The sequence below is a fragment of the Chrysemys picta genome, chromosome 6 (assembly GCF_011386835.1).
Source record: "Chrysemys picta bellii isolate R12L10 chromosome 6, ASM1138683v2, whole genome shotgun sequence".
Taxonomy (NCBI): Eukaryota; Metazoa; Chordata; order Testudines; family Emydidae; genus Chrysemys; species Chrysemys picta.
The window spans coordinates 48,454,267-48,482,140 of NC_088796.1; the positions used below are offsets into that span (position 1 = coordinate 48,454,267).

Here is a 27,874-nt window from a genome sequence, read left to right on the forward strand (position 1 = left end):
CCCCTAGCCAGGCTGGAAGCTGGAGCTGGGCCGGAGCCATCAGAAAGCTTGGCTCACTGTGGGGGGCCCAGGACCTTCCACATGCACTGGGTGGGGGGCTGGGGTACCTGAGAGCAGCCCCTGCCCTGTGTCCCTGCCCCCTGGGGCAAGTGAAGACTCTGGGGGCCCAGGGCCCTGGAACCGGGGGGAGTCCAGGGGCCGTCCACTTTTAAAAATGAGAGACGGCTATGCCCTCCCACTTTTTAGCAAAAGAAACCTGCTTTAGGAGCAGTCGAGAGCAGGGAGCACCACATCATGAGCGCCAGCCCCAAGTCCCTGCTCAGCCGGGCCAGCAGGGTCCATGTGTGGCTGCAGCTCCCAGCCCCTGCTCGCAAGTCAGTCCCATTCCAGGCAGAAGGAACCCGGCTCAGGGGAGGGAGGAAGGGAGGGTGTTGCTGTGTCAGGAGATGGGGAGGGGAGGGCACTGTCCCCCCCAAAAAACAGGGGAAAGGCATGGGGGCACGTGCCACTGCCATTCCCCCCGCCATTTCTGTGAGGACTGAGAGCACAGTGGTGGATTACTGTATTGGCTGATGAGGCCCATGCCTAGCTGCCCCAGCCAATTTGGGGGCCCCTGCAGGAGCGCCAGCAATCTAGCCCTGCCCCCGCTACTCCTCTCCGCTCTGCTCCGTTCCTCCTCTTCCTCCTCAGGCCCTGCCCCTGGCCAGGCCGGAAGACGGAGCTGTGGGAAGGTGTATTGTCTCCACCCTACCCCTGGGCAGAGGTAGGCGAGCTGCTTGCCTGAGCCCCTTCTCCCGCCGCCCTGCACAGAGCTGGCCCGAGCCCCCCTCTCCCTTCTCTCCTCCCTCACCCCCCTGGCCTGGAACTGGCACAAGTCTCTTCCTTGCCCCATGCAGAGCTAGACCAAGCCACTCACCCCCTGAGCCCCTTTTTTTGCAAAACTAGGCATTTGTGATCAGTTGGCAAAAGCAAAGGGGACAAATGCCCAGTTTTGCCAAAAAAGTCAGGTTGTCCGGGGCCAAAATGGGATGTATGGTCACCCTAGGCTGGGGTCCCCAGTTGTGTCCCACCTTACCCAGTTTGTGCCCCGCCGGGAGCTGGGGGCCAGAGAAGGGAGGGAGCTGTGGGCTGCTGTGGGCCCAGAGGCCGTGGTCGGGAGCGGGGCTGGAGGTGTGGCTGGGCCGTGGCCAGGAGCAGAGCTTGGGGCAGGAGCATAGCCATGGGTGGTGTTGGGGCGGGGCCAAATCGGAGCTGGGGGCACAGCAGGGGTGGGTGGCGCTCCCTGCCCACCCCCCGTGGGGGCTGCCCCAGGCCCTACTGTGTCCCACCACAGTTTGGGGACCACTGCCTTAGGCTATGATACGAGTCACCCAAGGAGCCCAAGCAGCTGTGGGGAGTCCTGGGCTGAGAGCAGCCCACGGCCTATGTCCCTGCCCCCTAGGGTGCACCACCCAGGGCAGATGGAGAGTCCAGGGCTCCCCACAGCAGCCCAGGGTAGCTCTTACCATGGCCTGGCTTTTGGCCAGGCCGAGGTCATGACCTTGAGGAGGAGTAGGGGGCAGGGCCCAATGGCAGGGAGGGAGGATGTGGGGGCCCAAATCTTCTTTTTGCCCAGGGCCCCAACAAATCTTAATCTGCCACTGGCAAAGCAGCTCTGCTCAGCCTGTTTGGGAGGGAGGGTTAGAATGGGGCAGGGGGAAGGAAGTGGGGGAAGAGAGGTGTGGCTGGGAGAGGCAGTGGGGAAGGAAGGTGTGGGGGGAGAGGCAGTGGGCAAGGGAGGTGGGATGGGGGAAAGAGAAGGGGAGTAGGGAGTTGGGGTATGGAAATGGGAGGGGGGGCAGAATGGGGGAAGAGGCAGTGGAGAAAGGGCGTGGGGGGAAGAGAAGGGGAGTGGGGGGGAGAATGAGGGAGTGGGGAAAGAATGGGGGAAGGAGGGTGGGGTAGGATGGAGGAAGAGGCGGTGGGGAAGGGGGTTGTGGGGGGATTAGAGGCAAAGGACAGTTGGGAAAGGAAGGGGGAATGGGGTGGGGAGAGGCACTGTGCATCTGAATTTCCTGAGTGGCTGCAGCATCCAACCCCCCCTTCCCCCTCCACCACCCCAATTAAGCTGTCTCCCAAGCACCGGCAGCCCGAGTACCACTCCAGGCCGGGGGGGAGAGCCAGTGGAACTGGCTTCAGTATGCATATGCCGCCCCCCTTTCCCCCCTCCTCCCGCAAATATAGCTGTCAAACTATGCTTATGGAGGGGCACACCTGCCCCCCGGGGCCCATGTCTGCTCTCGCAGCCCTTTAGGCTGTGTTTAAATCTGTGGCTCATCGACTCGCTGCACTCCAGCCCCTGCATTCAGCACGGCAGCTGCTGCAATCTGTGGCCAAAAGTGGTAAAGTCCCATCCCAGTAGACTCTGGCACCCCCAGGGTGCTCCCAGGTACCTGCTCTCTTGATCTGCTCCAGGCACGGCTGGGGCAGCAGCTCCCCTGGGCGCTTCTCCCTGCGGCAGCTGGGATGGGACTTTACCACTTTTGGCCACAGATTGCAGCAGCTGCAGTGCTGAATGCAGGGGCTGGAGTGCAGCGAGTCGATGCTGGGGGCTCCGGTAGCCTCTGCCTTGCCTCCCCCTGTACACACCCCTCATGGTGCATCACTGCACAGAGCCCAGTATCCCCCAGGACATCTGCTCCCAGAGCCTGGGATCCTCCTGCCCCAGATGATATAGCCTCTACAGACCAGGATAGCCTGGATACATCCCGTTCCCAATCTGGGGTTCCCCCCGGGACACACCCAGAGTCCCCCACTCACTTGTGTCTCCTCCCTTCCTGGGACACCGCCTTGTTGTGGTTTAAATTGCCTGCAAGAAGCCAAGCATCTCTGCACCCCTCCCCATTTACATCCTCTCTCCAGAGCCCAGGGTGCAGCATCCTTCTCCCTCCACCCTCTGGTGAAACAGACGCCACTTCCCCCTCCTCCCTCCTCCCCGCCCCAAGACCGTGGAGGTGAGGAGCCCCATTGGCTGGGGATATGCAGCTCTCATGCAGCTCTCACGCTACCAGGAAGGTGACTCCTGAGACTGTTACCCTGCTCTGCACAAACCAATATTCCAAGTAACAGGACAAAATTAAGAGGGGGAAACTCAAATCTATCAGGGGGAACCTTCCTGGCAGTGCAATCTCTGTCTTAGGCTGTGGCACAGTCTCCCCACGGAAGGACTGGAAACCTCAAGGGCTTGTCTTCACTACCATGCTACATCAGCACAGCTGTATCGATGCAGCTGCACTGATGTAGTGTGTCTAGTGAAGACGTGATCCATCAATGGAAGAGCGTTCTCCCATCGATGTAATTACTCCACCTCAATGAGAGTTGGCAGCTCTGTCAGTGGGAGCGGTGTAGACAGCTCTTTAAGTCGATGTAACTTACGTCGCTCGGGGGGGGGGGGGGTTGGCTTTTTCACACCCTTGAGCGACGTTACAGCAACGTAAGCAGCAGTGTAGACAAGCCCCAAGGGGAGACTGGACAAAACATGAGTTAAGGCGAAGCCCTGCGAAGGCAGGGAGCTAGACCAAGATGGGATGATCACAGAGGGCTTTTTCTCCTCTAACTTTTATAATTCCAGCCCACTAGTCTGGAAGTACAAATTCTGGTGCTAAAGACCTGGTGCCTGGATCCCATTGCATTGGGATTGTGAATTAGTGCCCTGCCATGCAACGCCTACTGGGCCAATAGTGTAGATCCTGCTGTTAGTGCAGCTGTTTGCAGGTGCCGTTTTGTTTAGCTGAACCTTTCACTCAGGGATGGGGGTGCATCCCCACTATATTGTGAGCATGCATTCTGACATTACTATCCTGCTGTGTGGGTCCCAATGGGCTTATACTGTGTATTTTTGGCACTCACACCCTACTATATGGATCTTATTATGCTGGTAGTACTAGTGCCTTGGTGCAATGACAACATTATGCTAGAAATATGAATCCTAAAAATAGTGCCCTGGTGTAATGGTCACGCTGGGCTATTAATGTGAATCCTCCATTTTTGTATGCAGTGTTGTTGAAGCCATGTTGGGCCCAGGCTATTAGAGCCAAAATGGGCGAGGTCATAGCTTTTACTGGAGCAACTTCTGTTGGTGAGAGACAAGTGTCCGAGCTTACACAGAGCTCTTCTTCAGGGCTGTAAGCTTATCTCACTCACCAACAGAAGCTGGTCTAATAAAAGCTATTACATCATCCACCTTGTCTCGCTAATGTGACTCCTGTCATTGTGGCCCTGTTGGATGCATCCTAATATACGGAGCGCATGACTCTTGGCCACTAGAGGAGGGGTGTAAATCTTAATGCTAGTAGCCTGGTGTTTAGCGCTTACGCCACTCTGAGTCTGGGCGTTTTAATTTTGGCAAGGGTATCCTGATGCCAATAATCCATGAAGGCAGTGGAGTTTGGAAATAAGGTGAAACGAGGGCTGGCCTTATGGGTGAGGGGTGTGTGTGCATGCATGTGTGTTCAAGAGGCAAGGAGTGGGGTGGGCCTGTGATGCAAGGCCATGGAAGGGAGCTCAGGACAACAGAGGGAGGCAGTGGGGCCCAGGGCGATGTGGGAGGATTCCTCCGCCACTTTGGTCTTGGCCTCCCCACAGCGATCCATCTCCCTGGGTGGCTGGTGCGGCTCTTATTACAGCCCAACTTCGGTTTGTGGCCTGGCTAAGGGGTGGGGGAGAGGAGGACCAGCAGGGGGCATGGCCCCAGTGGAGGAGGGGCATGAGGGATCCAAAAGTTCTTTGTGCCCAGGACCCCAATAAATCTTAATCCACCTCTGCTAACACCAGGAGAGGGATTCCCGTTCATGGATCGGTACACAGACACATATCTCTGAGAAAGGGGTGGGGCTTTATGCACACTCTCCTCCCCCAATCAGCCGCTCTCATTGGCTAGCTTAGGTGGCTCCTTGCCTAGTGTGCTGGCTTTTGTGGATCATATATTATAAGGTGTCTAACTCAGACCCATCCATATAGGGAACCTAGGCACCTAACGCAGGCTTTGTGGATAGCAGTGTTCTAGGTGCTTAGAAGTTAGGCAACACAGCAGTGAGTGTTGCAATGCCTCAGTCCCAAGTGCTCAGTCCCTCTGAACGAAATCTGGCCTATGACTTCTTTTAAAAGTGTGCTTGCAACCAGGTTGTTTTTAGGTTAAGCAGCATAGAGGACCACACTGGAGGCAAAAGGTTTAGCAATGCTTTAGCAAATAAGTCATGCTAATTTTTGCTGTAAAACATGGAAATATAGTGACATTATAGAAGAATAAAAAGCTACTTGTCTTGATTAATTCATGATTATCTTGCTCATATTGAAGAGACTTTTTTTAAAAAGTGGACACTCGTCAATGGGCAGGGATCAGTGTTATACTATGTTGCAGCCCCTTTACATTGCTCTGGACCACTGGCAAAGCATATACTGTTCCCTGTTATAACAATGTTCCCTAAGGAAAATGATCTAGCATAAGAGTCCCACCGTGCCTCTCCCACTGTGGAAGGTATGGCAGAGGCGGGCTGGGTGCTGGTTGCTTTCTTCTGCCAAAACTGGGGGTCTGCTGAAATGTAGCATAAATTTAGAGCAGCCCTGAAGCTGCTCCACCTTACCTCAAGCTTCGCACTGGACAAGAATAGTGGGAGGTGCAAAAACCAGGTTAAAGTACCTTTGGCCCCTGCCCATTTCCTGCCTCAGTCGTAGTCTGACTAGGCCAAAGATGCAAGCTGTACATCCCTCTGTTCAGCCTCAGACCAGGTAGAACATGTTGCAGAAGGGCAAGTGGCTCAATACTAGTCCACCAAATTAGTTCTCACATATTATGGACAAGCTGCATCTGGGGATGATAGGGTAGCTTAGGGCTGGTCTACGCTAGGAACTGACATTGGTATAGCTATGTTTCTCTGGGTTTAAAAAAATCCACATCTCTGAGCGATGTAACGAAGCCAACCACGCCCTCGGTATATCTAGTGCTAGGGCAATGGAAGAATTCATTCACTGACCTAGCTACCACCTTTCACTGAAGTGGATTACCTATACTGATGCAAGAACTCCTCCCATCGGTGTAGGTAGCTACACTGAAGTGCTGCTGCTGTGCTGCTGTAGCGTTTTAAGTGTAGACATACCCTTAGTCTCTAGCAGCATTCAAGCTTTGGGCCTGTTGGCTGAATCTAAGATTTTAATTTAATTTTATGCTGTGGACTTTGTCCCCAGGTGCTGGAGTAAGACCACAGTTATAGACTGTCAGACTATGACGTATCAGCACAACTGATGTTGACTACATTTGAAAAAGTGTAGGGTTGTTTGCTGCAAATGAATACTGGTTCTCTTTCTAAGCGTGTCACCTTGGTAACGAAGTCCAGTTCTGCCTACAATACTGGAAGTTTCCAAGTCTGCATTTTCTGACTAGCAGACACTGTTATTTGCAGTACTGATGTAGCTGTGTTGGTCCCAGGATTTTAGAGACAAGGTGAATGAGGTAATATCTTTTATTGGATCAACTTCTGTTGGTGAAAGAGATGAACTTACACAGAGCTCTTTTTCAGGTCTGGGAAAGGTACTCAGAGTGTCATAACTAAATACAAGGTGGAATAGATTGTTTAGTACAAGTAGTTAACATATATTGTAAGAGACCATTCAAGGTGAAGTGGCCACATAACACTGCTGTACTCATGGGACGAAAAGGGGGAGGAGATAGTGGATTGCAGATTGTTGTAATAAACCAAAAAATCCAGTGTCTTTATTATATTCATGATTTTTAGTGTCTAGCAAAGTTATGAATTTAAGCTCTCAAACTCTTGTTTTCATGGTGCTGTACAGGTTTCCTTTGAGGATGAAAAAGACTCAGCGGGCAGATGTGGAGTGATTACTTTGTGAAAAGTGTTCACCTGTGACTGTTGGATAAATTTGTCTTTTATCATTTTTTTGTATGAGTTCATTCAAGAGCATAGCGAGGGTCTCATTTTATCCACATTGATGTTATTGTGCACTTAAAACTCTTTTAGAGTAACCTGGTAATTTTGCTATGAGGCTAGCTAGTATTTTGACGGCTTAGCTGTTTTTAGTATTTCTTTTGGATATGCTTGATGCTTTATATTGGCACGTTCTGAGGGATATGACTGAGTGGCACTTAGTGTTTTTCAGGTTGCCTTACCTCTTGCCTCCCACAGCCCCATTTAGAAGCACAGACCAGGTGTCATTACTAACCCCATAACAAACTAAGTATGTTAACTTTTTACTTCCTCTGAATAGGCTGTTTCTAATTCTGTGAACCATCAACTAGCCATGCTTTGAGGCAAAGAACTCAGAGATGGGGGTGAAGGATCTTCCCATCATTCTGGAAGAGAAAATGAGGGGTGACCTGGAGAATGATTGGTGAGTACATGACCAGCTGTATCAGGTAGAGAAACCATGTCTGTCTGGGCCAGGTCAGAACTATTAACTCTGGCTTTGTCCTTTTTTATTTTGAGTAGAACTTTTAATATTAGAGGTGTCGGGGGGAGTGCAAACATTAGACCCAACAACCACTGAAGGTAAAAGGCATCCCTCATGGACTGGTGACCCAGCCTGCCTCTGGAGCAGAATTGGACGCATTTCTTGTTCATGGCCATGGCAAACATATTTATCTGTGAGGTACCCCATTGCTGAAACATGTGGTAAACTATGATGGAATCTGTCTCCCATTCATTGTCTTGAGAGAAGTGCTTGCTGAGTGTATCCGCAGTCACATTCTGCATTCCTGGAAGGTAAGCTGCTGTGACGATGCTCTGATTGTGTATGCACCAATTCCAAAGCTTGACAGCTTTGTAGCAAAGGGAGGGGGAGCTTGCCCCTCCTCGTCGGTTGCTACAGAACATGCATGACATGTTGTCCATAATGACCTTTATATGTTTGCCCCTGATCAATGGTAGAGATTGGAGACAAGCATATCTGACCGTCCTGAGTTCTAGGAGGTTGATGTGCACAGTCACCTCTGGATATGTCTATTTGCTCTGTTTTGTAGGGATGTCCAGATGCGCTCCCCAACTTAGGAGGCATGTATCTGTTGTTATAACAAATGTCAAGGGAAGGGCAGGTGAAAGGGACTCCTGCGCAGACATTGGGGGGGTATTTCCACCAATTGAGAGATTCCTTTACAAAGGTGGATATGGACAATAGTGTGGCTAGACTGTGTCTGCTCAGTGAATAAAACAGTCCTGGGCCATCCTTGGAAGCAAAGCACCTGTACTCTTGCATGGTCTATAATGAAAGTATCAGCTGCCATAGGTCTCAACCACCAAAGACAATTCTTGACAGGTTACTCCATTCTGAGGGCTACTCTTGGATAGCTTGACTACATTGGAAAGGGTCGCAAATCTTGCATCAGGAGATAAGCTCCTATGAATTCTAACCTTTGTAAGGGATCAAGGTGGATTTTTGAATGTTCATAGATTCATAGATTCTAGGACTGGAAGGGACCTCGAGAGGTCATCGAGTCCAGTCCCCTGCCCGCATGGCAGGACCAAATACTGTCTAGACCATCCCTGATAGACATTTATCTAACCTACTCTTAAATATCTCCAGAGATGGAGATTCCACAACCTCCCTAGGCAATTTATTCCAGTGTTTAACCACCCTGACAGTTAGGAACTTTTTCCTAATGTCCAACCTAGACCTCCCTTGCTGCAGTTTAAACCCATTGCTTCTGGTTCTATCCTTAGAGGCTAAGGTGAACAAGTTTTCTCCCTCCTCCTTATGACACCCTTTTAGATACCTGAAAACTGCTATCATGTCCCCTCTCAGTCTTCTCTTTTCCAAACTAAACAAACCCAATTCTTTCAGCCTTCCTTCATAGGTCATGTTCTCAAGACCTTTAATCATTCTTGTTGCTCTTCTCTGGACCCTTTCCAATTTCTCCACATCTTTTTTAAAATGCGGCGCCCAGAACTGGACACAATACTCCAGCTGAGGCCTAATCAGAGCAGAGTAGAGCAGAAGAATGTTCAGTTGTAGGTCCAGTGCGAGGAAGAGGTGTATGGCTTTGCAAGTTGCCCTTGCAGTTTCATCCTGGAAGCAACCTTTTAGAAGCCAATCGTCCAGGTGCGGGAACACCAGAATTCCTTTTCTGCGGAGATGTGCCTCTACTAAAGACGTGACCTTTGAAAAGATCCTTGGAGCAGATGAGAGGCCAAAAAGGAAGCACCTTATACTGCAAATGATCTCGACTGACAGTAAAACATAAGAACCTTTCGTGAGATGGGTGGATTAGTATGGAAATGTGTTTTGATGATTGAGGGCTGAGAACTAATCCCCTTGGTCCAGAGATGGAATTATTGCTTCAAGGTGTGACCATTTTGAATCTTTGTGCTTTCACAAGTGTGTTGAGTAGCCTTAAATCTAGGATGGGTCCAACAGTCATTCTTTTTTTGGAACCAGGAAGTACCTGGAATAAAACCCTTTCCCTCTGTGCTGCATAGGAACCGGTTCTATAGCACCCAAGAGTAGGAGAGAGTCTATTTCCTGTTTTAAAAGGTGCTCATGAGAGAAGTCCCTGAAGAGGGACAGGGAAGGGGAGTTGGCAGGCAAAAGTGAAGTGGATGGAGTACCCTGTGGAGATGATCTCCAAAACCCACTTGTCTGTAGTGACTGATTCGCAAGCATGCTGGAAGTGGTAAAGAGTTGCTGAAAGGAGGAAGGCAGGTGAAATGCTGCAGTTGGAAAGAAAAGGGATGGCAGCTCAGGACCTCCACCCCTCCATCAAAAGTGGTGCTTTGAAACAGAGGGTTGTGAGGTTGGGAAGTGGGTGTTCTTTTCCCTCTGGAACCTCTGTCTCTTGAATTGAGGTTAATTTGATCTTTGGGAACTTGAGAATTGGGTGGGCTCTCTGATGTCTGGGACCTACTAAGTTTTCTCTTTTGGGTGTGTATATAGATCCCCAGAGAACGTAAAGTGGCCCTCGACTGCTTAGATGTGCACAGATTTGTCTATGGTGTCAGCGAACAGTTTAGTGCCCTCAATAGGAAGGTCTTCAATTGTATTCTGGATCTCCTTTGGAAATCCTGAGAGCTGAAGCCAGGAGGCCCTCTTCATAACTATTGCTGTAGAAATCAAATGAGCGGCAGTATCAGCAGCTTTGAGAGAGGCCTGCAGAGATGTTCTGGTGAACAGCTGGCGTTCTGCACTAATTGCCCTCTGTATTCTTCTGGCAGATGCTCAATAAAGGAAAAGTGCCTCTATGGGAATGGATTGGAGTGCTATGGCCAGATATTTGAGAGCCCAAGGCAAGATCTTCATCAGAATCCTCCTCTCCCAAGTCACTCTGAAGTGGTGGAGCAGCAGAAGAAACTGAGAGGTACAATTCTCAGCACCAGATGCATGTCTGGGAATCTGGAGGGCCTCAGTACCAAGAACAGTTGGCGCTGACCAGTGAGTCAGGTGTTTTGGACACAGCCAGGTCTTGAGGAAAATGAAACTCCCGCAGTACCGAGTGTGTTGTCAGTACTGTATCCATGACCTGAGCTGAAATAATGGTAACTGACGGAGTTGATGGTACTGTGAATCTTGAATGGTCCAAGGGGAGTGGAGCTGAAGTGGTCTTTTTCAATAGCGAGTGTGAAGGGGTAGAGCTTTTTTTGCTGCCTTGCTCCCCTGACAGTACCAATGGTCTAGCCGAGCCTGAAATTTTGGAGTCTCTAGATTTAACAGGAACCAGCAGCCTCATGCATACAATGTCAGAGACTGATGGGAGCCAAAGTGGCTGGAGTCACCGTTGACCTCATCTTCTTTGAGGTAGATTCCCTGCCTGGAGAACTTGGGGCACGATCTTTGGAAGTCTTATGACAGGCATCTTGAGCCTTCTTATTAGATGCCCTTGAGGAGTGTGGCTTGGAGATAGTAGAGGTAGCCAACTTATTCAGAGACTAGCAAACTGTGGGGTACACTGGCCTCGATCAGAGTCTGGGATCAGCAAGCTCTCTATCCTAAGGAGTCAAAGTTTGATCTCCCTGTTTTTTCTGGCTCTAGATTTTAATGCCAGACTGAAGTTGCACTTTGAGATTCCCTGAGGCAATGGATGCACCAGGAGTGTCAGTCACTCACCACGATTACCTCCTGGAACAACAGGCAGCATCTGAAACCTAGCAGAGCCAGGCATACCTTTCTAGTAATGTAGAACTCCCAGGAAGGAGAAACTATATAACAACATTTTTTTAAAATAACTATAATAAACTACAGTAAGAGCTAAGGGGACACAGCTGAGATAAAATTCAACACAGACAACTGTGAAGGCTCCATCTCAGGCCAAGGCAGTTGAGAAGGAACTGAGGGCGCTTTGCCTGCGCAACACTATATAGCAACAATGCAGAGCACAAGACTGAGTAATCCGTATGCGTGGGCTGAACAGACACTATGAAATTTCTGATCAAAAGCACAGGGGCTGCGAACACACCTAGAATGGAGCACCCATAGGGACACTACATGGAGAAGAATTGTTACTTATGCATGCTGACCTACTTATATGGGCACAGACTTACCATGACATATATCCAGCACCACTCTAATGTTTGTGTACATATGTGCATCACTTGTGAGCTTGTAATGTTATTTGCAGACTACCTGTGTCTGTATGCTAATTGATATTTAAGAGCTATGTACTCATTACAACGTTTGTAGATCTATACCTGTACAGCCAGCACTGTACTTAATTGTGGGGCAGATTCTATAATCGTTATTCACATGGAGTATCACTTATGTGATTTGTGCTACTTACAGCAATGGGACTATGCATGACTGCTACTTGGGAAGTGACAGACTATGTCCTGAGGCTCTAAGGTAAGCCTCTGTAAAGCAAGTACTTATAGAAAAAATAAAACCAAAGTGATGTGTAAGAGGACTACTGAAAATATTATTGTTTAAGAATGGCTAACATCACATACCTCTGACTCACTTCATCCAGAGGCCTATGGTATGATACAATTAGGCTCTCATCTTCAGTGCGTGAAGAGTTGGGAGTTCAGCAAGAAAAACCCCATGGAGGGGCCTAATTCTGCCATCCTTAAACTGTGATCAGTCCCATTGATTTCAGAGAGCCGACGCTCAGAGCAAGGTGGTACTGAGTGTAAAGGTGGCAGAATCAGGGCCTAGTATCACAGGAACATAATTTGTGTGCAAATTAAGGAGGAAGTGGATGAGATGTAGCTAAATTAAAAAAGCCACCTTGCTGCAGTTAAAATAAAATTCTAGGATGCTTGCTTTTTAGATAAGGCCTTAATCTTAAAAAAAATTTGGAGCATAAGTTTTAACCTAAGAATTAAAAAGTCCTGCAGGATTTATCACGTAAATTCCTGTATGCAAGGTACTGAGCTTTCTTGCAAGGTACTTTGAAGTCAATAAGAGGAGAGGGAGCTGTGCATCTCAAAGGAGTCTTAAAGAGCTGTGACACGCTTGCTCTCTGAACTTGCCAGTTAAAGGTACATCTCATATCTTAGAATCTAGATACAATACATTATAGATGAGAAATCTCTGCTCCTGGAAAATACTGATTTTTAAATGCCGTTCAGTCACACAAGAGAGTCCATCTCAAAAATAAATTGATACTGTTGGTATAAATCAGAGACTGATTTATAGTACCAGTATTTCTTATGGAAACAGTCATTCCACCGTTAAAGTATTAGAGCATTAACTATCCTCAGCTTTGCTTTAGGGGCTCTTAATTGCTGGCTAAAACTGATTTTTGTGGGGATTACCACTATGAACATAAATGTTCCAAATTAAACTATATGGCATTTGTTATCAGGCAGACTAAAATGAAGTATTACTAATATGCTCAGACTGTATCTAAGCTAAGTAAATAAATGGTAATTTTGCAAACTTATCCTACAAGTACTTTCTAGAGAACAGTAACAAATACTTATAAAGCCACTTTCTAATTATTTCTTTGCCATAGCTCTGAAACTAATTGATTTGAGTAGATCAAAATACACAGAAAAAAGTTTGTGTTCTGCTTAGTTTCTCTGATATAAAAGAAAGCTAAAAATAGACACTAGACCCATAACAAAACACAATGAACATCTAACGCTGTTGCAGTTCACCAAACTGTTGAGTACTGTTGTCCGAAAAAGCCTAGGGTTACATAATATTTCTCTAAACCCAAATTGGTAATTTAAGTTTTGTTGTTTTAAGGTTATAGATGCAACCATTACAATTTTTATTATAAAAATAAGTTTAAAACTTTAAAATTGTAGTGTACAATTCCATAGAAAAATGAACTTTAGTTCAAAGTTCTTTGTGGGAAGGCTCAGAAGAGGCTAAGCCACGGAGGAGCCAGAAGAATATTCACTATTTACTGTTGCTTCTTTTTCTTCATATCTTGGAGGTAATTCAGATGAAAGATGCAGAGTAGGCAAGATGTCTGAAGATGAACTGCTCCCGGGAATTGTATATAGTGATTCGTAATCTCTAACAGAAACCATTCCTTGAACATGTGCAAGTTGTGCCCTGTAAAACATTACACATTGGAATGTACTAATCTCATTTATACATTAAGCCAAATCATACTTGAGTTTCACATATGCGCACACAGTGTAGGTGAAGCCGGTGTGTTCAAGCTGCCTTTTTTTTAAAAAAAAATATTGGTTCACTGCAAATACACATCTGTTTAGTAAACAGTGCCATCTGTATAACAGTGTGGCCTTTTCACATTTCCTATAAAAGACATCTTTTTATATCCCCTGACAACACTGCATAGAGCAGAATAGCTACTTGGGAATGGGAGAGATTTTCTCATCTCTTCTCCTTAGTTCCTTTGCCCCATCTTCCCTGCCTTTTCATAATCTATCATGGCCCTACTTTCCCCTTCCTTATAATAGTTATGAGCAGGGCCGGCTCCAGGCACCAGCTTGGCAAGCAGGTGCTTGGGGCAGCCACTCCGGAGAGGGGCGGCTGGTCCAGCAATTCGGCGGCAATTCGGTGGACAGTCCCTCACTCACGCTTTTTTTTTTTTTTTTGGCTGCTTGGGGCGGCCAAAATCCTGGAGCCGGCCTTGGATATGAGTTCTAAAACTCAAATTACTGAAATGATAATACTGCATATTCTGAGATCCTCAGATGAAAGGTGACTTACAACCTTAATTAAGCTTCCCAAAAGCCTCTGAAGCAGTTAAATAAATAGTAGTATTCTCATTTGACAGCCAGGGAAACAGAAGCAGAGAGAGGTCTCTGGATTGTTCAAGTTCACACAAGTCAGCAAGTCAAAAATAGAACCCAGGCATCCAAGTCCCTTGCTCTACTCATATCCTGGTGCAATCAAGGTAAGAATATTTTAAAATTAAGGTAAAATATCAGAAGGAAGAAATTCAGTGAGTTACTAGAAAATTTTATAGATGTCAGGCATAAAATCAATGATGATTAAGAGAGTGTTGTCCTAGCTACACTTCAAACCATGGGTTAAAACATCACAGATTCTAGAAAATAAACAAGAAGACTGTCTTACCCATTATTTACAATACTGTGGTATGGAGGAGGATTTTCACTCATAGGCAGCTCTGTGGCAAGTGGCTTATGAGTTACAGGTGGTGATAGAGAGTCAGCAAAATAAGGTGGTGGGAGGGGTGGGAATGTCATTACAGCATCACCTAAAGAGAAAAAAATTAATTAGTAACATGAAAATTCAACTCATTTCCTGATCCTCATTGTAACCTAAGAGATATTCATACTGGTGTAGTATAGTATTTATACTTATCATCTTTGTAGATACAGGCACCATGTTCATGCATACTTTAACTGTTCTGACATTCCTTGGTGTAGAGGACAATGGTATGTATACATTCTGGGAGGATTTTTAAAATGCAAGAGATCCATCTTATAAAAAAAAAAAAAAGGCAGCCATAAAAAAGGTTCCATCTTGCTAAAGGACACAAATCCCTTTACTGTTGGCTGCAGAACCTACCAGCAGACAGGCTCATGTGGGTTCTCTAAATACAGAGCAAGAGCTATTAGCACACTTTCTATCTGAGATTTTATACCATGCTTATCACTATGGTACACAAGTGCCTAGTTCTCCCCGCCTGCCTAAAATGTGGGTTTTATAAAGTACTGTGCATACCTGTAATGATGCTATAAATAAAAATATTCAATGCTCTGCTTAACAATTCATATTGATTTAATTTTTCCTTCAAATGTGCAGTATTTCCCCTGTTAATAAATTATCAGGAAGTTCCTTGCTTTCTATGATTTATATGTTCTCAATGCTTATTTATACAAAGAGGTAATAACTGCACTTATACCATTACTATATCTTGCAACTTGATTGCCTGTTAAGGAACATGAAATGATTTTATAACTGTAAGCACAAATGGTGATTTCTGATTGTTCTGAAATTGTAATAATCAAACCAGGGTATCTATAGTAGCAGAATTAATAAAGAAATTTTAGATAACATTTTCATGGTTGAAGGGACAATACTAATAGAATTCATATTATAAGAAAGCAATACATGTTATATACTAAACTGCAATTATGCAGTGCTTAATCTGAATACGAATTAGTGATAATGTTATGAAGTTGGACAATGAAGTATGGTCTCTCTTATTCAGAACTTTGCATTTTGCAGGGGTTTTAGTTTTTTTAATGGACTGCCAACAGTCAGCTAGTTCTCATAATTAAACAGGTGCAACAACTACTTCCCTTCTGCCCACTCCACTTTTTTTGTCTTTGCCTCTTAAGTTTTCTATGTAAAACTCAACCTCTGTTCTTGCAATGTGTTTCAATCTTTTGATCCATCCATCACCTCCCCCAAAATCACAGTGTTTAGGTAATACCTGTCTACCCAACATTAATATTGATGTTATTCCATGAACTTGCTTTGCACACAGGGTGCACCTTATATGTTTGTTTAGTCAGCCTATTCTGAAAGTAGTGCGCTTAAGGAAGACAACAGAATTTAGATCTTTTCAAATATGTTGTAGGAGAGGAAGTGATTGTTGGCTTACTAAACACACACACAAGGAGCATCTTGCAGAGACAATTCACATAGCAAACTAATACTGAAGTTGAGCAGGTCATGCATTGCCTAAATACAATGATTCTGGTAAAGTGATGGAACCAACAGACTTGGACCCCATGATTCTACAGCAATCCACATTTTAAGTCTAGGCCTGATCCTACAGTGTTTATATATTTTACTTCTCTTAGAACTCTCCACATATAAGAGTGTGTGTACTAGTTTTGCTTTCTCTTCTTCAAAGACTATTTTCTTAAATTGCTATTCTTCTACAACTCTCTCACCCATATACCCTGATATCTGGTGTCAGCCTCCAAAACCTTCACCTTTTCCTATTAAGCATCAGGTTAAATAGTCCTTATGTCAGGATGACAAAGGCAGGATTTTGTGTGCAATGGACTTCAGTTCCGACCAATCGGGTGGTAGTTGAGCAGCATGGTGGTTGATTTGTCACCCATTCCTTCTGACCACTAAAAATGTAGTTTAAAACCTACAAACTGTATTCATCTAGAATTAAAATGGTGACACAAACAGTACAAGCAGTACCCTCTGCATCTGAATCATTGGAATCCTATTTCAGGGGACAAGAAGACAGGCCAGAATTCAAAGCTAAACTGCATTTTCAGTATAGTAATAAAAAAAGCCATGGCACCTACAATTTACAATGCCTATTCCATTCTCTGGAAAAGGAAGTAGGATTGGAACTACTTATGTCAGATAGTGTGATTTCTTCCACATTTGCCTTTGGCAGGGCTGGCTCCAGGGTTTTGGCCGCCCCAAGCAGCCAAAAAAAAAAAAAAAAAGCCGCGATTGCGATCTGCAACGGCAATTCGGCGGAAGGTCCTTCGCTCCGAGCGGGAATGAGGGACCGTCCGCTGAATTGCTGCCGAAAAGCTGGACGTGTCACCCCTCTCCAGAGCGGCCGCCCCAAGCACCTGCTTGCCAGGCTGGTGCCTGGAGCCGGCCCTGGCCTTTGGAGGTTTCTTATAAGTCAAAAGGCAGTTTGCCCCTGAAGAAAGATGACTGAATTAACTACACTGTGAATGTTTCCTATGTAAGGCAACTTGTTTCTCATTTGGTATGTTAAACCACACAAAATAGGAACTAGCGTACAGGTTAGTAAAACTAGCTTTCAAATTTAAAGTATATGCAAATCATTTACCTACCTGCTGTAACTTGAAGTGATTCTGGACTCTGAGGCTGTTCTCCATTTTCAGAAGATTCTTGGCTGAGATTTAAATTGGTTTTCTTTTTAATATGAGCTATTACAAAGAAACTTAATCCAATAAGCACAATCAAAGGACCCATGATTTGAAGAGGCAGAAATCCACAGCCTGGGAGTTCAACATCAGAAGTGCTGGTTTGATTATACTGTAGGCTGTGCCTTCCTGGGCTACATCCAGGAACCCAAATGCCCAGGAAACTAATTAGCACTCCACTAGCTAAAAACAAAAACCCAAAGATAAGAAACTGGGCAAACTGACAGTTCCCTTGACAAAAAATGAGCCTGTACACCTGCTCACCTTGCATCTGCCTCTGACTTAGGTACAGCCTAGCTCTTGATTGTGCCAGTAAGCCACAAACTAATCCAACAGCAACAATCACAGGCCCAGCAATCTTAAGGGCCCTGTTGCAATCATTGAAGGTTCCAGATGGGCATGCCTGTAAAATAAAGACTGAAAGCAGAAATCCAGTGCACAGCAATGCAACTCCAAAAACAAAAAGGAAAAAAAACTTCCTATGATGTCCATTATTTTCTTCCCCACCAGGTCTGGGAACAGCAACTGCACACATTACAAAAATGTCTCTTCATGCAAAGGAGAAAGATATCATCTCCTGTTAGTGTTCAGAGAGGTAGACCTGTGAACACAAATATATAACTGAAATTAGAGAATATGTAGGTAACTACATTGTGTACTTTTCTTTTGCACTTATTACTCAGCCTATCCAATGGTTTAAAGCCAGTATATCCCCAAACCACTTCATTTTAGAATAAAAACTTCATGGAAATGGACATGGGTTATAAGACAGATAAAGGGAGATCACTGACTTAATATTTATACCAAAATCAATTGTAATAGCTCAGTAAATAACATAATATAATTAAGGGAACAATTAATAATATTTATCCAATTCTAGTTAAAAGGAGGTCACTCTATGAGGGATGTACCCTTAAAAGGAAAAATCACCAAGTTTCCCTCCAACCTGCAGAAGCCCCGAGGTAGAGGCTGATGAGACACACTTAGAAAGTCATAGGTATAAGAAAGGAAGCCATAATGAGAAGGGAGGGTTGGGAGAAAGTTCTGCCTTTGTGGGCAACTAGGGAGCTGAACATCACACTGAGGATTGGAGCTATCATTGAAGAGAAAGAATTGGGATGGAATGCAGGGGTGGTCCTAGGGTCCGGCAGCACTCTGCTTTTTTTTTTTCCCCCCCCGGTGTGCCGATATTTTCTTCATCTCATCTGGTCACCCCAGGTGGTCCTTCCCTGCTTGCTAGAAGAGAGCCTTGACTGGAGGGAATTTTGATGGATAGAGGACATTTACCAATAAAGCTTCAAGTATATTACCTACTTAAAGCATGTGGATTTGTTGTTCCTCCTTCAGACATGTCAGCTCTTTTCCCTAAAAGTATTTCCTGTCCCAGTGTAACTGAAAGAGCTAGGACACTACAGACAAATTATAGTTCTTCTTTGAATGCTTGTTCATGTCCATTCCAATCAGGTGTGTGCGCGGTGCGTGCACACCAGCCGGAAGATTTTTCCCTTAGTAGCATCCGTAGAGTCGGCCTGGGCACCCCCTGGAGTCGCGCCTTTATGGCACCCAGTATAGAGCCCTGCCAACTCCCCACCCCCTCAGTTCCTTCTTACTGATGGTGACGGCTAGCTGGAACAACTGTCGCTCTTGCTTTGCAAGTGCTTTCGGCAGTGTCCTCTTCACTTTTCTTTCTTAAATAGTTGTAAATAGTTTGTTAGCTATTAGTCCTAGTTGTAGTTGTTGTCTCTTGGGGGTTCCCCCCCCCCAACAACATTTCCCCCCAGTTCTGGGGTATGCCCTGGTCCCCAGGGTTCAAACTCTGTGAGGACTGTCGCAAGTGTATGCCGAAGAGTGACCCACACTCTTCTTGTCTATGGTGCCTCGGGGAGAGCCACCAAAAGGACAAGGGCAGGATCTGCAAGGGTTTTTTCACCCTAGCACCCTTAAAGACAGGGACCAAAGACTCAAGGTCCTCCTAATGGAAGCGGCACTTGGACCGCATTCTGACCCAGGGTCCACAGAACCCATGCCGAGCACTTTCATGTCAGTCCAAAGTGCTCCGGCTCCGATGGTGCGTGAGCCGGTGCTGAGCAAGGACTCTAAGGACTCCCGGCACCGCCACGGCTCCACACATAAGAAACTATCTGCGGTTTGGCACCGTTCTCAGTCCCCAGTGCCACAAAAGAAGAAAAGGCCGGATAGGGGTTGCTCTCACCCTTTAAAGACCAAGGGACCTTCAGCATTGAAGCACATCTCGAGCCAGGCCGCTTCTTCTCTCCAGCCTTCCAGGATCTTGTCGACTCCTGCCCCGTCTGGGGTTCAGTCGCGTCCGAACCCTCAACCGTCCCCGGAACGCCAAGGTGATCACCTCCAGCTCCCCTCAACTCCGGAGGCATTCGAGGCAGTCAGGAACCTTATACGCCTCACGGCGCCATCTTCCTCGCAGAGGAGACAAGTCACTGATGACTGCGCAGCCCCATGTCCAATCAAGGAGCAAACCAGGAATGATGGTGCGCCAATCCCTATCTCCAGCACAACTCTCCCCGGCACGGCCCACCCATGCAGGGGAGCCACACCGGTCCCTGACATCTCGGCACCGCTCTCCAGCGGCCCAGAGTACCGCTCCTCTGGGGGCCTCCTACTCGGAGGCCTCAGAGTTGGAGGTGGAATCCTATCACTCAGATAGGACCAGGAGCAGGAGCTCCAGATCCCACCGCGACCACCAGCCCTACCTGGCACCGTGGCCTTCGCAGTGGCAACCTTCCATGCAGTGTCCCTGGGCGTATCACCCTGGGCGTATCACCAGAGCCAGGAACAGGTCCAGGGCCCAAGGTCCAGGTTGGTGTCCTTGGCGTCCTTAGTCTCCCCGCAGGCACCACCAGCTCCACCGGCAGCGGCGCCACTGACACTGCTATTGTCCCCTACAGGTCCAGTGCCGACCCGCCCATCAGCGGCACCGCAGGTGGCCGCTGCATCGGCACCACTGGAACCAACATCTTCGGCACCGTCTGTCTTGGCACCGATTTTTCCGCCCCCAGCGGGCCCAGCACCACGAGCTCCGGAATACCACGTGCCGCGAGACCCACGGGGCGCTGAAGGGAGTGAGCAGGGCCCGCTGCCAGGCCTCTCCTCCTCATCCTCCCCAGATGAAAAGGTGGCAGGGACAGCAACGGCCCCAGCCCTGGAGGATATCAGGGTCCTCCAGCAGCTCCTACGTTGTGCTGCCCAGAACCTGGGCATACAGGCAGAGGAGGTCGTGGAGAAATCCAACCCGGTCGTTGACATCCTTGCACCCTCCAGTCCCCCTCACATCGCCTTGCCCTTAATAAGGATGATTTCAGAGACAACAAAGACCCTATGGCAGACCCCTGCATCTCTGGCCCCTACAGCCAAGAGGAATGAGAGGCGGTACTTTGTCCCTTCTAAGGGATACGAACACTTATACACCCACCCACCCCCTGACTCCCTCGTGGTTGATGTGGCCATTCAGCAAGAGCGCCAGGGCTTCCAGGAACCCTCCCCTAAAAAAAACGGAGACAAAATGACTCGATCTTTTTGGCCGGAAGGTCTATTTCACTGGGAGACTACAGCTCCGCATTGCTAATCAACAGGCCATCGTGAGCAGATACGCACACAATACCTGTGTTGCGATGGCCAAGTTTGCAGAGATACTGCCTCAGGACTCCTGTATAGAGTTCTCGGCGCTGGTGGAGGAGGGAAAGCTGGTCTCCCGAGCTTCCCTGCAGGTGGCATTGGATGCAGCGGATGCAGCCTCACGTACTATGGCAACGGGGGTTGTAATGAGGCTCTGTTCTGCCCCATGAGGTCCAACAAACAATCCAGGACCTCCCCTTCAAGAGTTTGTCCCTTTTCTCCGATAAGACGGATAAAAGACTCCATAGTCTAAAAGACTCAAAGGCCACCCTTAGCTCTTTGGGGATCCATACGCCTGCCACCCAATGTAGGCACTTCCGGCCACAACTTCCCTCTAGGGTCTACCAGCCTCAGAACCACCAGGATGCTCCTTGTAGGAGGAATAGGAGCAGTAGAAGGAGGAGGCAACACCCCTCCTCAGGCCAGGGCTTGGGTCAGCCCACGCCAGCGCCTGGCCCTGGACCACCCTTTTGAAGGCGTGGTCAAGGACGGTGCACCAGTAGTGCAGCTGTATCCAACCTCTTTTACTTTTTCGTCCCGACTATCCCCTTTCTACTGTGCATGGTCCCATATCACCTCGGATCGCTGGGTACTCCGCACAGTAGAAAGCGGATATTCTATCCAATTCTGTGCCCTTCCACCCCCCTTCAGGGACCCCTCTCACGAGCAACTTCTTATATAGGAAGTGCACTCGCTCTTCTTGGTAGGGGCAGTGGAAGAGGTTCCTCAGGAGCAAAGGGGCAAGGGCTTCTACTCTCGGTATTTCCTAATACCAAAAGCCAAGGGTGGCCTCGGGCCCATCTTGTACCTGCGGGAACTCAACATGTTCGTCAAGAAACTCAGGTTCTGCGTGGTCTCTTTGGCCTCCATTATTCCCTCATTAGATCCAGGAGACTGGTAAGCCGCCCTAAACTTCAAGGACGTGGACTTTCAATAGCGATAATTCCACCCCACAGAAGATACCTCAGGTTTGTGGTGAACAACAGCAACTATCAGTTTACTGTCCAAACAACTGGCCTGTCAGCAGCACCTCGGGTGTTCACTAAGTGCATGGCAGTTATCGTGGCGTTCCTGCACAAGCTGCAGGTACAGGTGTTCCTGTACCTCGACAACTGGCTGATCAAAGGCCACTCCAGACCTCAAGTGGAAGAGCAGGTCGGCTTCATAAGAAGGATGTTCGTTGAACTGGGTCTCCTTCTAAATGAGGCCAAATCTACACTGTCCCTGGTGCAGAGGATAAGAGTTTATAGGGGCAGTGCTAGGCTCAACTCGAGCCAGGGTATACCTCCCAGAAGCCAGATTTCGGTCACTGGGTGACAACATATGGGGCCTCAGGCAGTTCCCCACCACTACAGCAAGGAATTGCCTGAAACTTCTGGGGCACATGGTTGCTTGTACCTACGTAGTACAGCATGCCAGACTCAGGCTTCGCCCACTCCAGTCATGGCTAGCATCAGTATATCGACCAACTCGGGACGCTTTGGACAGCATCGTAACCCTGCCTCACCCAATACTAGACTCCCTCCTGTGGTGGCTCGACCCACAGGTAGTATGTGCAGGAGTCCCCTTCACCGGCCCCCAGCCAACCTTCTCACTAGAGACAGATGCGTCAGATCTGGGATGGGGGGCACATTTGGGAGACCTCTGGTCTCAGGCAGACCTCGCTCTGCATATCAATGTCAGAGAACTGAGAGTGGTGTGCCTGGCATGCCAGGCTTTCAGAGCCCATATATCAGGGAGATGTGTATCAGTCCTCACGGACAACACCATGGCAATGTTTTATATCAACAAACGGGGGTGCACGCTCGTCTCCCTTGTGCCAGGAAGTCCTCATGCTGTGGGACTTCTGTGTAGAGCACTCGATACACCTGCAAGCATCATATCTCTCTGGGATACAGAACGAGCTGGCGGACAGTCTCAGCCACTCTTTTCATGGCCACGAGTGGTCCCTCCAGTCAGACATAGTGAAATCAATCTTCCAACACTGGGGCTTTCCCCAAATAGACCTGTTTGCCACACAATGCAACAGGAAGTGTCAGCTATTCTGCTCCTTTCTGAATCACAGCCTAGGCTCCATCGCGGATCCGTTCCTACTTCCATGGGGAGGCCATCTCCTCTACGCGTTCCCACCGGTTCCTCTCGTTCACAAGGTGCTCCTCAAGGTCCACAGGGACCGAGCACTAGTGATATTGATAGCTCCAGCCTGGCCACGCCAGCACTGGCTCACATCGCTCCTGGAAATGTCTGTGGCAACTCCGGTCACCCTACCACTTGTCCCGGACCTAATCATGCAAAATCAAGCCTGCTTCTGACACCTGAACCTCAAGTTGCTCCACCTCACAGCATGGAAGCTCCATGGCTGAACGCGGTGGAGCTGTCCTGCTCTGATCAACTCAGGCAAGTTCTTTTTGGCAGTTGAAAGCCTTCCACAAGGGTGACATACCTTGCCAAGTGGAGCTGGTTCTCCATCTGGTCGGAGCAGCACCGTCAGTCTCCAACGCTCGCCTCGGTGACGTTTATACTGAACTACTTCCTCCATCTGAAGCAGCAGGCACTGTCCCTGTCGTCGACAAGGGTACACTTGGCTGCCATCTCTGCCTTCCATCCGGGTGCAGATGGCTACTCAGTCTTTGTGAATCCAGTGGTCAGCCATTTCCTTAAAGGTCTCAACAGACTGTACCTGCAAGTACGACAGCCTATCCCGGCTTGGGACCTTAAGCTAGTCCTTTCCAGACTAACGGATCCACCATTTGAGCCACTGGCAATGTGCTCCCTGCTTTCTCTCTCATACAAGGTGGCATTTCTGGTGGTGATAACCTCAGGCTGGAGAGTGTTGGAGCTCAGGGCTCTTACACCAGAGCCCCCTTACACTGTATTCCATAAGGACAAGGTTCAGCTCAGATCTCACCCGGCTTTTCTCCCTTGTCTCCTAGTTTCACATCAACAAGGACATCTTCCTCCCAGTATTCTACCCTAAGCCGCACTCCAGTGGCAGGGAGCAGAGGCATCATTCATTGGATGTTCACAGGGCACTAGCCTTCTATATCGAGAGAATGAAGCCGTTCCGAAAGTCTGTCCAGTTATTCGTAGTGGTGGGAGATAGAATGAAAGGCCTCCCTGTCTCATCGCAATGTATCTCATCATGGATTGCATCATGCATTCGGGAGTATTACGACTTAGTGAAGGTGCCCACTCCGTCGATCACTGCGCACTCCACCACAGCGCAGGCCTCTTCAGCAGCATTTCTGGCGCAAGTCCCCACACAGGCAATCTGCAGGGCAGCAATGTGGTCCTCTATACACACTTTCACCATGCACTACAGGCCAGAGACGACGCAGCCTTCGGAAAAGCTGTGCTCCAATCAGTGGATGACTCCGACCCCACCTTCTGAACTTTGGCTTAAGAGTCACCTGATTGGAATGGACATGAGCAAGCACTCGAGGAAGAAAAAACGGTTACTCACCTTCTCGTAACTGTTGTTCTTCATGTCCATTCCAATAACCACCCTCCTACCCCTCTGTTGGAGCAGCGGGCAAGAAGGAACTGAGAGAGTGGGGGGTTGGCAGGGCCCTATATTGGATGCCATAAAGGGACGACTCCAGGGGGTGCCCAGGCCGACCCTACGGACGCTGCTAAGGGAAAAATCTTCCGGCTGGCGTGCATGCAACGTGCACACACCTGATTGGAATGGACATGAACAACACGTGATAAGCATAAGACCAAAGAAAAGCAAAGGGACTGCAGACTTTGAATGTTTCCGATGTAAGGCAACTTCAAGAGAGAAGGGGCTGTGTCTGTAGCTTATTGCAGGGAGGAACAAAGTTCAGCAGCTGGCCACTTGTCTTGAGATACCAAATAAAGTAGAAAAATTCAGCTAGCCGCTGTTAATTACACTGGCCAGTTAATTTGTAAACAGTCGTTATGAAGTCTGTTAAGTATTTCTTCATGACTCTGAGTGTGCTCTACCTCTTTATTAAGAACAGTCTGAGCAACTGTTAGCCAAGGATCCTATTGGTGGCAATGTGGAGTGCTTGAGACTTCCCTATGGATAGCAATGGACTTGGGAAAAGCTTTATAGGAAGACAAATTAGAAGGCGTTTTGACAGAACTATAAACTGAAGACCTTGATCCCTTAGTTAGGAGTAGCTTTAGTACAACATAAGTATTGGTGAAGCTGACCATTACATTGCTGGAGTAATACAAATTGGATTCATTTTTATTAATAATCTTCCTTGATTCTGCTAATCTGTCCTTCCCTAATAAAACTGTTACTGATAACTGTACCATATGTTGTTTCACAATTATTATCCAAGAGTCCTGCCATACCTACAATGGTGGTGTTTAGAACTAAGATTCTTATAGGTCATAGTAGGGGTTTGGTTCCACATATCAAGATTCAGAAACTCTTAAAATGTAATTTTATTAAGAATAGTTAATTATAAAAGGGAAAGATTATGAAGGAAAGATTAATTGCAAACATTTTCTTAGTATGAATTAGCCAAAGAATGGCAGGGCTTGTATTGGAGAAGTTCGGTGTAGATTTGCTAGGTCATGGGAAGAACTTTCTACCTTCAGTAACTTAAAACTATAGTACCTTCAGAAACGAACACACGTAAAAAGCCCCAAACCTTTGGCATGATGAAAGAAGACTGCACTACACACACTTTGCAAACACTCTAAAGAACGTTGTTTCCTCACTGAAATAAGTTATTAGAACTAGTATCAGGGGGTAGCCGTGTTAGTCTGTATCTACAAAAACAACAAGGAGTCTGGTGGCACCTTAAAGACTAACAGATTTATTTGGGCATAAGCTTTCGTGAGTTAAAACCTCACTTCTTCGGATGCATAGAGTGAAAGTTACAGATGCAGGCATTATATACTGACACATGGAGAGCAGGGAGTTACTTCACAAGTGGAGAACCAGTGTTGACAGGGCCAATTCAATCAGGGTGGATGTAGTCCACTCCCAATAATAGATGAGGAGGTGTCAATTCCAGGAGAGGAAAAGCTGCTTCTGTAGTGAGCCAGCCACTCCCAGTCCCTATTCAAGCCCAGATTAATGGTGTTGAATTTGCAAATGAATTTTAGTTCTGCTGTTTCTCTTTGAAGTCTGTTTCTGAAGTTTTTTTGTTCAATGATAGTGACTTTTAAATCTGTAATAGAATGACCAGGGAGATTGAAGTGTTCACTTACTGGCTTGTGTATGTTACCATTCCTGATGTCTGATTTGTGTCCATTTATTCTTTTGCGGAGGGACTGTCCGGTTTGGCCAATGTACATGGCAGAGGGGCATTGCTGGCACATGATGGCATATATGACATTAGTGGATGTGCAGGTGAATGAGCCCCTGATGGTGTGGCTGATGTGGTTGGGTCCTCTGATGCTGTTGCCAGAGTAGATATGGGGACAGAGTAGGCAACGAGGTTTGCTACAGGGATAGGTTCCTGGGTTGGTGTTTCTGTGGTGTGGTGTGTAGTTGCTGGTGAGTATTTGCTTCAGGTTGGGGGGTTGTCTGTAAGCGAGGACTGGCCTGCCTCCCAAGGTCTGTGAGAGTGAGGGATCATTTTCCAGGATAGGTTGTAGATCGTGGATAATGCGCTGGAGAGGTTTTAGCTGGGGGCTGTATGTGATGGCCAGTGCTGTTCTGTTATTGTCCTTGTTGGGCCTGTCCTGTAGTAGGTGATTTCTGGGTACCCGTCTTGCTCTGTCAATCTGTTTCCTCACTTCCCCAGGTAGGTATTGTAGTTTTACGAATGCTTGATAAAGATCTTGTAGGTGTTTGTCTCTGTCTGAGGGGTTGGAGCAAATTCGGTTGTATCTTAGGGCTTGGCTGTAGACAATGGATCGTGTGATGTGTCTTGGATGGAAGCTGGAGGCATGTAGGTACGTATAGCGGTCAGTAGATTTCCGGTATAGGGTGGTGTTTATGTGACCATCACTTATTTGTACTGTAGTGTCCAGGAAGTGGATCTCTTGTGTGGACTGGTCCAGGCTGAGGTTGATGGTGGGGTGGAAATTGTTGAAGTCCAGGTGGAATTCTTCAAGGGCCTCCTTTCCGTGGGTCCATATGATGAAGATGTCATCAATGTAGCGCAAGTAGAGGAGGGGCACTAGGGGACGAGAGCTGAGGAAGCGTTGTTCTAAGTCAGCCATAAAAATGTTGGCATACTGTGGGGCCATGCGGGTACCCATAGCAGTGCCACTGACTTGAAGGTATAAGTTGTCCCCAAATCTGAAGTGGTTGTGGGTGAGGACAAAGTCACAAAGCTCAGCCACCAGGCTTGCTGTGGCCTCATCAGGGATATTGTTCCTGACAGCTTGTAGTCCATCCTCATGTGGAATATTGGTATAAAGTGCTTCTACATCCATGGTGGCCAGGATGGTGTTTTCAGGAAGAACATCAATGCATTGTAGTTTTCTCAGGAAGTCGGTGGTGTCTCGAAGATAGCTGGGAGTGCTGGTAGCATAGGGCCTGAGGAGAGAGTCCAAATAGCCAGATAATCCTGCTGTCAGAGTGCCAATGCCTGAGATGATGGGGCGTCCAGGGTTTCCGGGTTTATGGATCTTGGGTAACAGATAGAATACCCCTGGTCGGGGTTCTGGGGGTGTGTCCATGTAGATTTGTTCCCGTACTGTAGCTGGGAGTTTCTTGAGCAGATGGTGTAGTTTCTTTTGGTATTCCTCAGTGGGATCAGAGGATAGTGGCCTGTAGAATGTGGTCTTGGAGAGTTGCCTGGCAGCCTCCTGTTCATAATCTGACCTGTTCATTATGACTACAGCACCTCCTTTGTCAGCCCCTTTGATGATAATGTCAGAGTTGTTTCTGAGGCTGTGGATGGCATTGCGTTCTGTACGGCTGAGGTTATGGGACAAGTGATGTTGTTTGTCCACAATTTCAGCCTGTGCACGTCTGTGGAAACACTCTATGTAGAGGTCCAGTCTGTCATTTTGACCGTCAGGAGGAGTCCACGCAGAGTTCT

General features: G+C 47.6%; 1 protein-coding gene across 3 annotated transcripts in view; it reads right to left on the reverse strand.

Moving 5' to 3' along the window:
- Nucleotides 1-6,483: 6,483 nt before the first annotated feature.
- The window catches only part of TMEM171 (transmembrane protein 171), a 40,285-nt gene continuing 18,894 nt past the window's right edge, over nt 6,484-27,874 (reverse strand). For 2 of the 3 annotated variants that reach the window (XM_008167516.4, XM_005288243.5), the window contains exons 2-4: nt 17,151-17,844; nt 14,476-14,617; nt 6,484-13,482 (exon numbers count right to left, since the gene is read on the reverse strand). In XM_008167516.4, coding sequence (XP_008165738.2) covers nt 13,293-13,482; nt 14,476-14,617; nt 17,151-17,778 — 960 coding nt within the window. In that variant the 5' untranslated portion in view covers nt 17,779-17,844 and the 3' untranslated portion in view covers nt 6,484-13,292. Of the gene's footprint in view, nt 13,483-14,475; nt 14,618-17,150; nt 17,845-24,357; nt 24,493-27,874 lie in introns of those variants that run through there. The other variant, XM_065599108.1, reaches the window with a different exon arrangement.